The 15,225-nt window shown below is 36.5% G+C and overlaps 1 protein-coding gene across 1 annotated transcript in view; it reads left to right on the top strand.

The window, feature by feature from the left end:
• SLC1A3 (solute carrier family 1 member 3) overlaps positions 1-14,914 on the top strand; it is a 58,416-nt gene extending 43,502 nt beyond the window's left edge. The window contains exons 4-7 of the mRNA XM_079330087.1: positions 7,239-7,472; positions 9,413-9,607; positions 11,001-11,135; positions 12,358-14,914. Of these exons, the coding sequence (XP_079186213.1) occupies positions 7,239-7,472; positions 9,413-9,607; positions 11,001-11,135; positions 12,358-12,562 (769 nt within the window). The 3' untranslated portion in view covers positions 12,563-14,914. The remainder of the gene's footprint in view (positions 1-7,238; positions 7,473-9,412; positions 9,608-11,000; positions 11,136-12,357) is intronic.
• Positions 14,915-15,225: the final 311 nt, after the last annotated feature.

Genomic DNA, 15,225 nt, shown 5'->3' with positions numbered 1-15,225 from the left:
GCATTTTTACATGTCTCATATACCTCCATTCAGGTTCATTAGGTGATTCCAAACCTTTGCTAAAAGTGGGAGGGACTATGCTCCTCCAAATTCCACCTGGAGATTCAGGGACTTGAGAGATATGGAGAGATAAGCCAGACAATGGAAACTGAGACAAAGAACTCATTGAGTACCTCAGCCTTTTCTGGCTGATTGTTAAACAGCAGGTTATTAATCTAAATAGCATCTTTTCTGATGATGGTTGTTTTCACATGACATGTCAACACATTCACTATGCACAGATCACGTGAGGCTTTTGTGATTTTTATGAGTAACAAGAGAATCTGAATAGATTGACTGCACGTAAATATTCCACACTTATGTAAAATTAGATTATTTTGTTCAAAATTTTCTCTATGTCCCTGCATACATCCCCAGTTTAGGGACATCTAAAGAAATCTTTAGATGTCTTTAGGGTTTATCTTTCAGCTCTGGCCACTATCTCTTTGTTTCTCTTCCTTTGCTAAATTCTTTGCTAAAAAATTCTAACCTGGGGCTGAGCAGTAGTGAGTAGTCTGCTTGTTAAGCAGACACTGCTTCTTAGCTGCTTGTCCTTCATGCTGTGATCTGGAGTTTCTATCAAAGGGTAGAAGCAGCACAAGCAAACTTGAAAAATCAAGAGAAACAGAATCAATCTAAAAATTTGGGGAGGGTCATTCTGGTGTGAATAGGTAGAATTTGATGCCAGCCGAAGCCTAAAGAACTGCATCTGATAACTGCTTTTCTTCTGAGATATTTTTAATTACGTATTTTTTCCTGAGCTTATCGTTATCAAGGGAATTGTAAGTGTTAATCACACATTCAGAAATGAATACTATCTATGGTGTCTATTTCTCATGACAATTTGGGCTAGTAAAGACACATTTTTACTTGTGTCATCAACTCTTACACAGAAAATTTAGAATACTTTCACATATACCCATAAGGAAAGCAAAGAAAAAAAACTAAGAAGACAGAACATCTCTGTCCTCTTTTAATCTTTCAGGATTTCATTTAAGCAATGAAAAAGCAGTCTTGCTTTTAAAATCATCATTCACCAAATGCTGCATCATCATACAGACTTAGCACAGACAGTACTAATGACTATCTCAGAGTAAATTATGACAGTGAATTATGAATTTTCAGAGTAGTTGCCATTGCAATTACCTTTTCTGCAAGTTAAACCACTGGCATGTGCAGCTGCCAGGTTATAATGTTGCTTCTTCAGAAGTCCTTCAATATATCCAAGTCAGATGACTGGGTATCTTGTATCACTAATAAAACCAAAACAATAAAATGTAAACAACTGATTCATTGCATTGTTCAATAGAAAATCTACATTGTCCATTTCACAGTGAGCTAAGTTAATTAAAAATAATTTTCCAGTTGCCCATTATCACTATGTCTTGTAAAAAAAGTCCAGAAATGCATTATTTTTTGCATTTTGCTTGCAGATGTGATTGTTCATAGAAAGCTGTTCAAATTATTACATTCAAACAACATTTTTCTCATTCTTCAATTGTTTTCTGTACATGAACTTAAAGAAAAAATATAAGTGTATTTTGCATCTAAAATCTTACCAGGCAAAAATACCTCTTCCTGGAGGAATAATTAAATTATTTCCTCTTAAAATATAGGACTTCACTGATGTTACCTAGCCAATCACATATTATCAGTGTATGGACCTCTGATCTCTCTTCTTAAGTCTACAATGAGTGGTTTTATTTTGCCTAATTCCTTCCATTTCTGAAAGTTGCAAAGGAATAAGAACCAGCGAAATCACAATGTGAAATAAATGCCAGTTTGAGCTACATTGAAAGTTGATGATTCTGATTGCCACTGAGATAGAAATCTGCTGAAAATAGGAATGTCATAAAAGCTCAGAAATTATCTCTTACCACCAGTTTCTCTGCAGAGCATTAATAGGTAACCCTGCTATTAATTCATTTACTTCAAAACAGCTTCTAACATTTTGAAGATGGTCCTTCATCCAGCCACTTCCTGCAAGCAGTTGGCTTTTTCTCCACTTCACACACAGAAAATATGTTTTGTGGAGGTCAAGAAATCTTGTGTTTTGCCTTTAATGTCATTTGAAGAAGCAACAGTAAGAATAAAACTTCAACTAATGCCCTGCATTTTTTTCCTCAGTTGCTATATCCATTGTGTTGCCTGTACCTGGTTTCCCTTGATTTCTTTTGCTTCACCAGGAAACTTCTCATGACTTTCGATAGACAATTTTGGGCATAAGACAGATCCAGAGAAGGCATATCCACAGGGATCTCCTGGGGCTCAGTCAGCTATAATGAAAGGAGAAACTCAAGTAAATAATCCAGTAGTTTCTGGTTTCTGTTGCTTAGATTAACATTTTGAATCTCATTCTATGCTGTTTCTCCTTTGGGAGAGGTTATTCTCCCCAGTAATATTTCTGAATTCTTAAGTTTGATTAATGAGGTAAGTGAACAGATAAGACCTACATTTCTGTGGGCCAGTCTCATAGCTGAAAAGGACTTTGATGAGTTCCTAAAAATCATATTATACTCCTAAAGACACTTAATAACTAATTAATTAAAAGGATGTTCCTTCTTCAACTGAGTTCCAGAATGAGCATATAATGAAGGGATATTCTTATTACCATCTAAAATTCTTTCTAACACTGGTTTTTGGAGGTAAGAACCTTTGTGTGATTGTCAGTCCACCACCATAATTTTGTAGCTGCTAATCTGACATGAAGGGGGAAATTCTCAGAGAAATAGAGATCATGCTATGTCTGATGGAAAAGTGATTTGTGACTTAGCTCGTGGCCTGTTCCAACAGGCAGGCAGCACACATCCAGCTCTGTCCAGCAGTTGTATCACACTTTGGAGCTAATCAGGTAGGAATGAGAGAAGAACCTGAGGTAATGGAGGACATTCAGAACCAGGTAAATTATGATGTGCTACAGAAAGTGGGAAGTGAAAAGGAAACTTCATAAGAAATTAGGCTTTAATTCCAGATCTCATTGTTTCAGAACTTACTAAACTGCTTGCTTTTCTACTTTCATCTAATCTGTGTGCCTGCAAATGCAATATAATTACATCCTTCAGACATTTGCAATAAGGAATTTGCACCTAAGGTTTTTTCCTATTGAAAAACAGCAATAAAAATATAAGTGCAGTACAATTGCCACATTTGGAGACAAGGAAAGGGAAAAAGATGGGGAAGGGGAAGAGTAAGAGGAAGTGGAAAAGAAAAAGAAAAAGAAGAAAAAGAAAAAGAAAAAGAGAAAAAGAAAAAGAGAAAGAGAAAGAAAAAGATTGTTTGAAGTGGAGTGTTAGGCAGTATTTTAACATTCCTGACAGAATAAAAAAACACTATAATGAGCACTTACATTACTTCTCCATTTAAACTTTACACCATTTTGTTACCTACAGACAACCCCATCCCTTCTTCCCTGGTTGTGCAGTTCCAGTCTCTGTTTTCTTCCCTCTCTGACATTTGAACAGTCAGTGAGACCTGATTCATTTGCCCAGACTTTACCCAAAAGATGGCTATTTTAAAAAGTAGAATTGTCTCACTAAGATGTCAAACAAGATTTATCACAGGTTGGATGTGAGTGGGTGAGGCAGTGGACCTGGTCTTTTTCATGTCAGCCAACCACTCATGCAGCTCTCAGCTGACTTCTGTACAGCCCAAATCTGAAAATATTTCAGTAAACTGTATTCAAAACTCAGGAGTATCTGACCTTCATTAATCTTTCTTCTGCTACATGTTATTCAGAAACCTTCCATAAATGTCCAGTAAGCAGCTTTTATTTGATATTCTGAGAGGCTGAGAGCCTTTAGAGGGATATGTCAAAGGGAGAGGGAAAGCATAAAGCTATTCTGGTGCAGAAAGTAACAACAAATCAGGCTGGTATTGATAGATGATGGTACTCAGGTTTTCCATCTTGGTCAAAATTGCTTCACTTCACTCAAGTACTTCTGAAATGTTCAACAGGTCTCCAGATACCAGTAAGGACACTAAAACTTTTCCTGATAGCTCCAAAAGAATAAAAGTCCAAAGTTGCTGAATAACCTTGACACAAACATTCTACTGCTCTAATGGACTAATTAACATCCTGAGATACATGAGAAACATTATACTAGTGACACTATTTCAACAGAATTTAACCAAGACAAAGCTGCAGGGCTTTTTGAGCCCTGATAGAAATATTCAGGGTGTAATTTCCCTTTGGAAAAACATTAGAGGGTGAAAGACTGGTTTTCAAAGCAAACATTTAGGACCATATTGAGATTCAAAAATTTATTTGTCCATTCCATAAAGGAACCATTTACAGTATAACCCTTAATTAAGATATGTGGTGACTTGTACTACAGAGTAAACTAAAGCTTTGTCATAACAAAAGAAAAAAGAGGTATGTTAATTTAAGTTAGGTTCAGTCTTATTTTTTTTACTACAAAAAGATGAAAAAACAAAGAAAGTCCAGAGCACAAGAAAATATTCTCACTGCCCAAAAAAAGACTATAGACATTTGAAATTTTATTATTTTTGTTATCAGGAAAAATAGCAATTTATATAAAATGCAAACTAAGAATCAATTTGTTACAGAATATAGGAATATGACAAATCTCCATCTCTGACTTCAGCCTATCTATGAAAAAATTATTTCTAGAAGTTAAAGCTTAAGATTTAGCTTTTGAAATTAATATGGATTTTTGTTGCCTTCAGGAAAACCAAGTTTTCATCACAGTCCATTTTACCTAGAAATATTGAGCAAAAAATTCAAATGTCCTACAATAGTAAAAAACAATTTAACTTGTGAATTTAGCCTTCATTTGCTATGATTCACCAAATTTCTCTTTCTTTTTTTTTTGTTTTAACAGTTCAAAACCAACTATGAAAAGAGAAAGTTTAAAGTAGCTATTCCACCCAATGACACGTCCACTGTGACTTCCATAATAAGCAACGTGTCAGAAGCTATGGAAGCTCTCACCAGAATGAGAGAGGAAATAGTTCCTGTTCCAGGCTCTGTGAATGGAGTGAATGCCCTTGGCTTGGTGGTGTTCTCAATAAGCTTTGGCCTGGTGATTGGGAGCATGAGGGAGCAAGGTCAGGCATTGAAAGACTTCTTTGATAGCCTTAATGAGGCTATCATGAGATTGGTAGCTCTAATCATGTGGTAAGTGCCTCTTTGATAAATTCCTTTTTAAGCTACTAACAATATTTTTTCATCATAGTCAAGTACTGAGTAGCAAGAATTTGTTTGGCAGGAAGTCAGACAGTGAGAGTGTATCTACCTTGGAACGTTTTCTTGAGTGAATTCAAGAGCTGTAACTCTCTGCGACAATAATCTGCCCAAATTTACAAACTCTTTCAGTGGGTTTCACTTTTGACATGAGAAAAGTCAAGGTCTGTGGCAGAAGTTGTTGCCCTTATACAGAGCCATTCTATGTCTCCATAAAAATAGCAATCACAGCAGTAAGCTGTTGAAGTTGCCTTACATCCTAATCTGAATTCATTAAAGGAAACCGACAAACCTCTCCCATAATCTTACTTCTACACAGCAAGACCTTGTTATCATAATTTTCCAACACAGCTGGTTCCTGTAGTTGTAGGGTTTATATGTATGTCCTTGCATTGTGTCTGCACTGCTCACGCATACACATAATTTTCCTGCTTGCTTTATCATGTTCATTAGGTAAATAAAAGAAATACTTTCCCCCTCAAGGTATGAAATCTTTTCAAAAGTTAAGATTCATTATTTTTCAGGTAGAACGTTAACTATGAAAAGAAATTATATCTTGTTCCCTTCTTTAAGCTTTACTATAGGAAAAAAATGAATCAATTCCAAAAGTCTATCCAGGAACACAGGTATATATTGCCACACTAGATACAAACCCCAAAATAAGTATATTTGCTCCAATAACCAAAACATTTCCTCCTTCACAAGTACATTTAAAATGTTAAACCAGAGGGTTCAGATAAATTTCCACATGGACTTGATGGCATAAAGGGCAGTTGAGATAGAGTGGATAGATTCTGTTCTGTGGTATCTCACTGTGAGAAGACAAGTGGACATTTATAGGAGTAGGGCTGTAGCTAAAGAACTCCTGCAGCAGAATTGTGTTCAGGTTTTATGCTCAGAACCAGCTCTTTCCTCACCTCTAGCTGTGCTTTGTGATAGGCAGAAGCAGTTCATCCCACCTGTGCTGCTGCTCCACAATGCAGCCAACTCCTGTTATACAGATTCCTTCATGCTGGTAAATACATTTATCCCGTTCTGCATTGGATGAAATGAAACATATCCAGAAGTGATGCCTGGAAAGTGGAGCAGATCTTCCCAAAAACATTAGAGTGAATATGAAAGCAAAACTATACTTGAAACATATCAGGTGCAAAATGCAACAAAAATTACATGTGGATTATTAATTCTACAGGTTTTATGTGGTTATTCTATTATTATACATATCACACACTATTCAGTTAAAAGGTTAGTTGGTTAGGTAATAATTCCTGGGGTTCTGGCCCACTGTAGGCAGTCCAGAGGTTTCTTTTGCCCCACTTCTGATATATCTGGTTCAGATTCTGGTTAGAAAAAAGAACGTCCTTATAGCTGGTACTCTTCTTGGAATAAAGCTAAACAATATTTGGGAATGTGTTTATAAAGTTAACTCATTGTTGCTAACTGTAGGGAAGAAAGACAGGAAAAATACTAGAAGCTATAGTGAAGTTACAAAGCTACAAATACATGAAAAATATAAAAAGCTAAACAACTTTGGCATCCGAAGCATCTTGGAATCAGAAGTTATCTGACTTCTGTGTGGGTTTCTTCCCTGACAACATGGGAAACAGCACTGGAATGAAACTTGGCATAGTGTACACATATGTTGGTTCAGCCTTCATTCACACAGGCAGAATTATAACACGATTGGCTAAACCAGCATTTAAATTACACTTGAATTACAAGGAGAATTCATCTCCCTACCTGTCCAAAAGGCATGTTATACATCTTGAAATCCTTACCAGATGTTGAATCCACTGAATCCCACAAAAATATTCAGTGTTGTGATTCACTCTAGCTTGAATTGTTAATAGTTGAAGAGTTAAATTTTTGAACTGCTCCTGAATAGGAGCATCCTAACAGTGAAATTCTGCATTTATCGATATAAACACAGAAAGAATGGATGGGGAGCCAAATCTCTGCTTTGTTTTGTGATACTGTTTTGATTTCTTATTGGCAGGTATGCTCCACTTGGAATTCTCTTCTTGATTGCTGGGAAAATTGTTGAGATGGAAGATATGGGTGTGATAGGTGGTCAGCTTGCCATGTACACTGTAACAGTCATCATCGGTTTGCTAATTCATGCTGTCATTGTCCTACCTCTTCTCTACTTCGTGATCACCCGTAAAAATCCATGGGTATTTATTGGAGGCTTAATCCAGGCATTAGTCACAGCTTTGGGAACATCTTCCAGGTAAACACAGTATTTTGAAGCTGTATCTTCTTATAGTATTATGGGTTTAAGAAACAATTTTGCTCAATATTTGTTGAACTCCATATTCACTTGGGCACTGTATTTCAGCTCTGCTGCTCTCCAATACTGTTCTGAATTCTGTTTGCTATAAGAAACCCTGAACTGAGATGAAATTAATCTGTTTGGTGGCACAGACTCTATGTCCAGAACCCTTGTTAGTTTGGTTAGTCTTGATGTTTGCTATTCTAAGTAGTTTGTGATGGTTTGATAATGAAGGATAGAGCTGGCAAAGAATATGCATTGCAAAATGGAGCAGCAAACAGAAAAGCCCTGAGAGGATTCCTCTTGGCAGCTGATATTTTGTGCCCAAAGTCTTGATAGCAGTTATGGATACAGAACATGCAATAGAAGCCATTTCTGCTCTCTGCAGGTGGTCATAGTTACGTCATGTGAGTTAAAAAAAACCTGTTTGCACGTATGACAGAAGGAAACATTACAATAAAATGTACTTTTCTATCCATTTGACCTTCCATAAAACAGCTGCCATTTTAATAGATTTTAAAAATGTGTCCTAAATGCAGGAGGTTTCACTCAGATATTCTGGGATGCTAAATTCAAGTCCTTGGTGTTTGAGATTATTTTGAAGTAAAAACTTAGTCTGATGCAAGACAGCATACTTGCAAGTGGATTTAAAACACATTTAAAATTCAACTGTAAGATGATTGTCAGCAAAGATTTTTTTTAATACAATCTTGAACAACCCCTCTTTATTTTTGGTCAATATTTTTGAGCAATATTAATAAAGTTTTCAAATACTAGAAAACCTCTTAATTATTTAGCAATGAAGGTTTCACTTGGATCAAGTAACCTGAATTGATGTGTCTTGGAAAACCTCTTCAGTCGGGTGTCATCAGATGTAGATGTACAGGCCTGGCTTGGACAGAGTTAACTTTCTTCATAGCAGCTCATATAGTGCCATATTTTAGATTTTTGCCAAACAACAATGACCACGTGCTGACCTTTGAGCTGTTGTTAAGTATTTGCACAGCATCAAAGCCTTCTCTGACTCTCACCACAGTGAGATGAGGGGTTCACAGTGGGTTGGGAGGGCACACAGCCAAGCAGATGAACCAAAGAGGGTAAAGAGCTATTCCATGCAACACACATCATGCTCAGCAACAAAAGGGGGAAAAGGATTTTAGGAAGGCTGTTCTTGTATTACTCCAGGACTTGCTGGGCGCTGGTCCATCTGCAGGATTAGCACCTAAGCTTCACCTGTACTGTTGTGTTTTCTTCTGCTCATCTTTCAAACTTCTCCCACATTTGTCAAACATTTTTTTTCTCAGCCCCTCTGTTTTCTTGTTACTGCTCCTTTCAGTTTTGCCTGTCCCATCGAGGTGTGGAGGCAATGAGTGCCTGTGTGGTTCTCAGCTGCCTACTGGCGTTAGCCCATCGGAGGGAAAATAGTGCAACCATCAATCAAAATGCCCTTTGCAGGGGAGTCCATGAAAAATCAGAGAAAATAAGCTTTTTACTGAAGATTTGAATAGTCTAACTGGTTTACCTTCAAGAAAACAATGCTTAGGGATGATTCAATCACAGCTCTGTGGCTACAAACTGAGAAGCAGGAATTTTTAATAGATTCCTGTGCCTGGCAGAAGAGCCTTGTGAGAAAACACTGAACTTAAACACTTATAGAGTAAGGATTGCATAGAGAATGGCAGTAATTAATGGTTGGGAAAAGTTTCCAAGAGCACTAGGAGAACCTTCACCATTAGAAATGCTTAAATTCTGCATTTGCATAAAAAAACCCAAAATAATGCTGGTAGATCACATAAAAACTAAGACAGAATTGTCTCTCTTGTCATTATAAGATGACACTCTTTTCCTCTTTGCAGAACTTATATCAAATATTATCTTTTTTTGTTTGTTTGTTTCAGTTCTGCAACACTACCTGTTACATTTAAGTGTCTAGAAGAAATAAATGGAGTGGACAAACGAGTTACAAGATTTGTACTCCCAGTTGGTGCTACAATTAATATGGATGGAACTGCTTTGTATGAGGCTTTGGCTGCAATTTTCATTGCACAGGTCAACAACTTCGATCTGAACTTTGGGCAGATTATCACAATCAGGTATGGAAACCACAGTTATTTACATTCAATAAAAGCACCTTTGTGATGACCCCTTCCTGGTTTAAGTGGAATAAAACAAAAGCACCTAGAGCTAAAAACAAGAACTGCTTGTATCAGATTATCTCTAATATACATCTTCTTCACACAAAAGAATGCACAGCCCATATTCTCATTTAGATAAACTTTTAACAGAACTGTAACATGACACACTCATTACTGCACTTAATAAAGACAAGATTTAATTAGTTTCAAATTTTTCTTTCTTAAGAACTCATGAGCTGTTGGGACCTACAGATTTATAATGAGTACCAGGTAGTTGATACTGCATGTACAAAGCTGAAGCATAAAGTCATCACAATGTTATTTCTAGAAGAGGTAATGTTTTCCTTGTTTCAGGCTACAATTGGGGCTAGCTGTGTAAGGAGTAGTAATCTAATTTTATTACATCAGGTGACAGAAGTGGTGCACACAGGTTATGTTTTCAAGCACACAACCTTTCTTGTTTGAAATACAGCAGCAAACAACCCACTAGTTAACATTCAACGATAACTAATCTGCTTTAATTTGATTATGTTTACCACAGTTGGATGGAAAAGGGTGATGGGTACTTGTGCAGAAGAAAGGAATGTCAGCAAGGGGATAGGTGGGCACTGTGGGACAAAGACACATATTTTTGACACAGGAACACTGGAAGTTCAGATATAGTGCTCAAAAAAACCCCACCAGTTTATTTCAATTTTCATTAACCTAAGGCAAAACTCTGGCTTCAACCTCCAAGGCAATTGTTTCACATTCATTAATACTAGACCTGCTCCCTGGAAAATCACCTGAGAAAACAAATTCTCCCCAAGCCAGGTGTGAACAAATGTATTTCTGCAAAGTCACTAGACTGCATGACTCAGGGTTTCTGGCAGCTTTCAGTTTCCTGATGGCAGAACACCAACTGCTGGAGGACAGAGACTTCACCTGGCACAGAGCTGTAGTGAGGTGGACAGAGAGCAAAAGTTCTTGTGTTAGATCTGCCAGGACAGAACTCTCTCAGCTTTTCTTTTCACATGTTTGAGCTTGTGGAGACAGCTTTTTTCAATGAGTGGGGACAGGTAACTATAATGTTTTTTTCTGACCCTTGGCATCTAGTAGGGAATTTATCACCTAACAAAATCATGTTTCAAGGTTTCTGGATAGAAGTTTAGTGAGACACTTTGGATCAAGGGTCATAGTCCCCTGCAGCTATAGGGCAATCAGATAAGGGACTAGGCTCATCTTTTTATTTACTGCTGAGCAAATGCCTTCTTGCTATATATCTGGTTTTAAAGTTTGACACATAAGGAGAGTTTTTATTACAATTTAATTACAGAAATCAATTAATTGCTCTTGCCATCTCTTTGCACAGCATCACTGCTACAGCTGCCAGTATTGGGGCTGCAGGCATTCCTCAGGCTGGGCTGGTCACCATGGTCATTGTGCTCACATCAGTAGGTTTGCCCACAGATGATATCACTCTTATCATTGCAGTGGACTGGTTCTTGTAAGTATTTTTATGGAGTTGTTAAAGGCTTAGACCATGTTTAGAAGGGATATAGCCAGGGACATTGGGGCTGTATATAATGTTTTGCTCTGGAAGGCAGTTGGAAACAAGTGTTAAAAAGCATCACTCTTTCTTGCTAGTAAGGTATTTTCTTATAGCAGATGGTGAGGGGTGTTGCTTAATTATGGTTCCTTTTACATGCAAAAGATTACATAGAAACCTGCATTGTTAAGATACTAGGAAAACTCAGATGCACTGTAATTAAATAAGCAAAGAATTTCTTTAGTGTTTTTTTTTTTGTAGGATGACAATGAAAACTTTTCAGTCAATCAGACTCGGAACTGGATAAGATCCAACAAATGCATTGTAGCCTTACTGACTATCTAATCTAGGAAATGTTCATCTGTCTACCCTATGAACAAAGAAATGAAAAATAATTTAGTAACTCCCATCAAAAAGTATTCCTCCTCAGTTTTCTATTCATGTATCTGTAGAAGATGACAGACACCTTTAGATATATATTCCCCTAGGTCCCGGATATAAATGAGAGGAACTTTTTTTTCCAACCTCTTATTTCAACTAACATCTACTATTTAGCTTTTCCAGGGGCCTTTACCTTTCAGTCTTCTCAAGTGATCCCTAAAATAAGTTGCCTGTGTTGTTATCAGAACATAAAGTTTCAAACTATTATTTAACCACCTGATGTAGGTGGATGCTTACCTGACACTGTCAGTCACTCCTTGTCAAGCTGCCTTCTGCATCTGTGGGGCAGAGCCTTCTGAGAGAGATGAATTTTTATAATTTAATTTGAGTCATTCCTGCACAGTTCCACCCTAAATTACACACTGTATCTTATGGTCAGGAGACAAACAAACCCAACAAGGTAAATTCTTGCTGGCTTACACATTTAGAGATACAAACCCAAACTCTTGATACCCAGGAATATAAAAATGCCTCCAAGAAGCCATGTGCTCCCTTTGCCATCCTCATCACGTGACCATTTCTCGCTATGAAGTTGCTAAGAGTATTAACACATTTTGATATTTCATATCCCATTTTATTTGTTAATTTCTGTAGAAGAGATCATGACATTAGCAGTTCAGATAAGCAAATGTATATAAAACAGGCAACTCATCTAGCAGCTATTTGAGGGCTGTTTTAGCAGTTAGTCAGCTTGCTTCCCTGAGCAAGGGATGAAAGTCACTCACTACTTTTTCCCTAGGGATCGTCTCCGTACCACAACCAACGTCTTGGGAGACTCCATCGGAGCAGGAATTGTTGAACATTTATCACGGCACGAGCTGAAGAACAGGGATGCTGAGATGGGCAATTCTGTGATAGAGGAGAATGAAATGAAGAAACCATACCAACTGATCTCGCAAGAAAATGAGAATGAGAAACCAATAGATAGTGAAACCAAGATGTAGGCTAGAGAAAGCGTGAGTTCAACACTGCAAGTGTGGGAAAACACACACTTTTTCCGGCGATTTATATCTTGAATTCACCAACTTCATCTATTCCTTGATTTCTCCCTTTATGCTCGCACTGGAAAGAATTAATGAAAATATATTCCAAACTAGCAGCGATCATGGTATATGTTGGCTTCCCACCTAAAAAAAAATTAACAGGCAACAACACTGGTCCTGCTAGACATATGCTAACTGGGGATAAAAAAAGAGATTGTGTATATGTTACTCAGTCCTGTGAATCTTTTTTTTTTTTTATGAACTGGAAAGTAAAAACAGATAACAGAGCCTGAAAATGGTTTTATTTTTTTAAATACCTGCTGCGAAATTCCTAACATCTATAAACACACAATCAACACTTCTAACTAGATAACTGCATCCAGCTAAGTAAATTAACAGGACTTTTGCTATTTTATCTGATTTTTTTTTCTCTAGTGTTATATTATTGTTCAAATACTAGCAGGACAATAAAAAGCAGGAGATTAATTGAGGGGATAAAAGGGGGAAGATATATAAATAAAAAAAGAATATACCCCCAAATTCAGCACTTTTACCAGCTGAGATGAAATATTTCTGGGAAAGTTATTTTATCTAGACAGTTTTTTAATTAGATTCAGCTGATCTTTATAAAAATTTAGCCTAGTTGGCTCCCATTGACCTGCAAACATTTACATATGCATGTATGTACTTCCAATCTGGATTTGCTCCCTTAATTTCAATATCACAACCCAGTTAAACAATCTGTGTATGTGTTTGTAGGAGCAAAGCCCTGGTCTGGGACAGAAAATGTGTCTTCATCTCTGTTCAGATAAAAAAATTTGCACGCTCTGGATGCACTAATGAGCTACTTAATAAGCAATTATAAGAAGGCAATGCCAGCCTTCTACAGAAGGTGCAGAGGGTGAGATGTTCAGATCCTAAATGGGCTGCATTCTGAATCTGAATTCCTGAGACCAGCAAAGGTTTTCTGATTGGAAAACTACCAAATTCTTGATCCACTAATAAATTATAAAGGTATGAACTGGACTTAAATTTTGCCATCTGGAGAAGGCTCCCTATCTTAATGTGAAATTTTTAATTCCTAGAGAGTTTACCAGTAGCACCTGAAAAAGAAGATAAAAGCCTTTAGAAAATAAAATTAATATGTGCTTTTGCATTTTTATTAGGAAAAGATATGCCAATTGAAAAATAGTAAAACTATAATATATGTTTAAGTTTTAATTAGAAGGGATTGTAAAATGAGGTATTGCAAGCAATTTTCAGGGAATAGATAAGGAAAGAAGAATGACAAAAACAATGCACTTGTAATACATTGGCTTTTTTGTTCAAAAATTTTCCCTGTAGAAGCCCTTTTCTAGAAATATGAATTATGTACTTTTTCCTCTTTGTCTTGTATTATTGGAGAGGTTAAACCAGAAAGTTTTGTAATGCAGATGCAGTTGGGAGAAAGAAAAAATATTAATGGACAGGCACAGTAATGTTCAATGTTCTGTTTTATTGAAATATTCAATTTTCTTCTTTATTCCTCCCCTTGCCAAAATAATTCTGATGACAGAAATGAAGGACCCCTTTGTATTGTCCCAGTTGCCACTCAAAAAACATTCAATATGTTCCATCTGTTCATTTAAAGTCCATAAATAGAGTGAAAAAGTAACTTTAGTGAAAACAGCATGCTGGTCAAAGACAAACCTTTTCCCAGGCAAGATTGGTTTTTTGGGACTGAAAATTCCTGTCGATCTTCTCCAGCTGAGTAATTCAGAAAATAGGAGCAAGAACTCTCAAGTGAATGAAGTGAGCAGGGTTTAATATAGGTTACTGAGCATCGAACCAAGAAAGCTCTAAATGAATCTTGAAATGAACAACTGAAAGAAAATATGGGTTGTTTTTATGTTTTTTGTTTGTCTTTTTTTTTTTTTTTTTTTGCTAACAGAATGCAAACCTAGGGTACAGACAGGCATTTTCTGATATATAATTAGAGATATTTTTATATAGATACTGTATTCAGAATGTGTGTATAAACATTAACTGTAGAATTTATGGCATAACATTTTAAATTTTTGTTAAGATTTTGTTTGGAAATACATTGCAAGGACAATGTAAAAGGCTGTCTTTCTATGACATCAGCTGAGAAAAATGAATTGTGTCACAAAGAATGTGATCTTTTTTATACTAACTTTGTTTCTTATGGAAATCGGGTATTATAGAAAGATTTCTTTCCCATCCCTCACTGGTTCTGCATTGGTATGCACCCAGGGTGGATTGAGAAACATTACTTTGTAGATGTATTTTCAATAAAAATAGTTTTACATTACTTCTCTTATTGTGATATAGATTTCTTTCAAAGGCTCTGTAATACAAGCTTAGCACAAACTCAGAGATGAGGAGCTCATAATATGGGATTTTAGGAATTACAGTCCATTTTGTACAGCAGGGCTTTGAATAGGGCTTCCTCATCATAAATACTTGTTTAGTTCCATTATCAAAAATAAAGAAGTAAAGGGTGGGAGGCAGGAACATTTAGAATTAAAGGAATCAGTGTTTACCCCACCAAAGTTTATTCAAATTCAACTATATAAATATATATTAATATCTGCAAAATCTGAAGGGGAAAAAGAAACATTTTC

Source organism: Erithacus rubecula (assembly GCF_903797595.1).
Source record: "Erithacus rubecula genome assembly, chromosome: Z".
Lineage (NCBI taxonomy): Eukaryota > Metazoa > Chordata > Aves > Passeriformes > Muscicapidae > Erithacus > Erithacus rubecula.
Note: the sequence above shows the minus strand (reverse complement) of the source record. Positions and strands in the feature narration are given on the sequence as shown.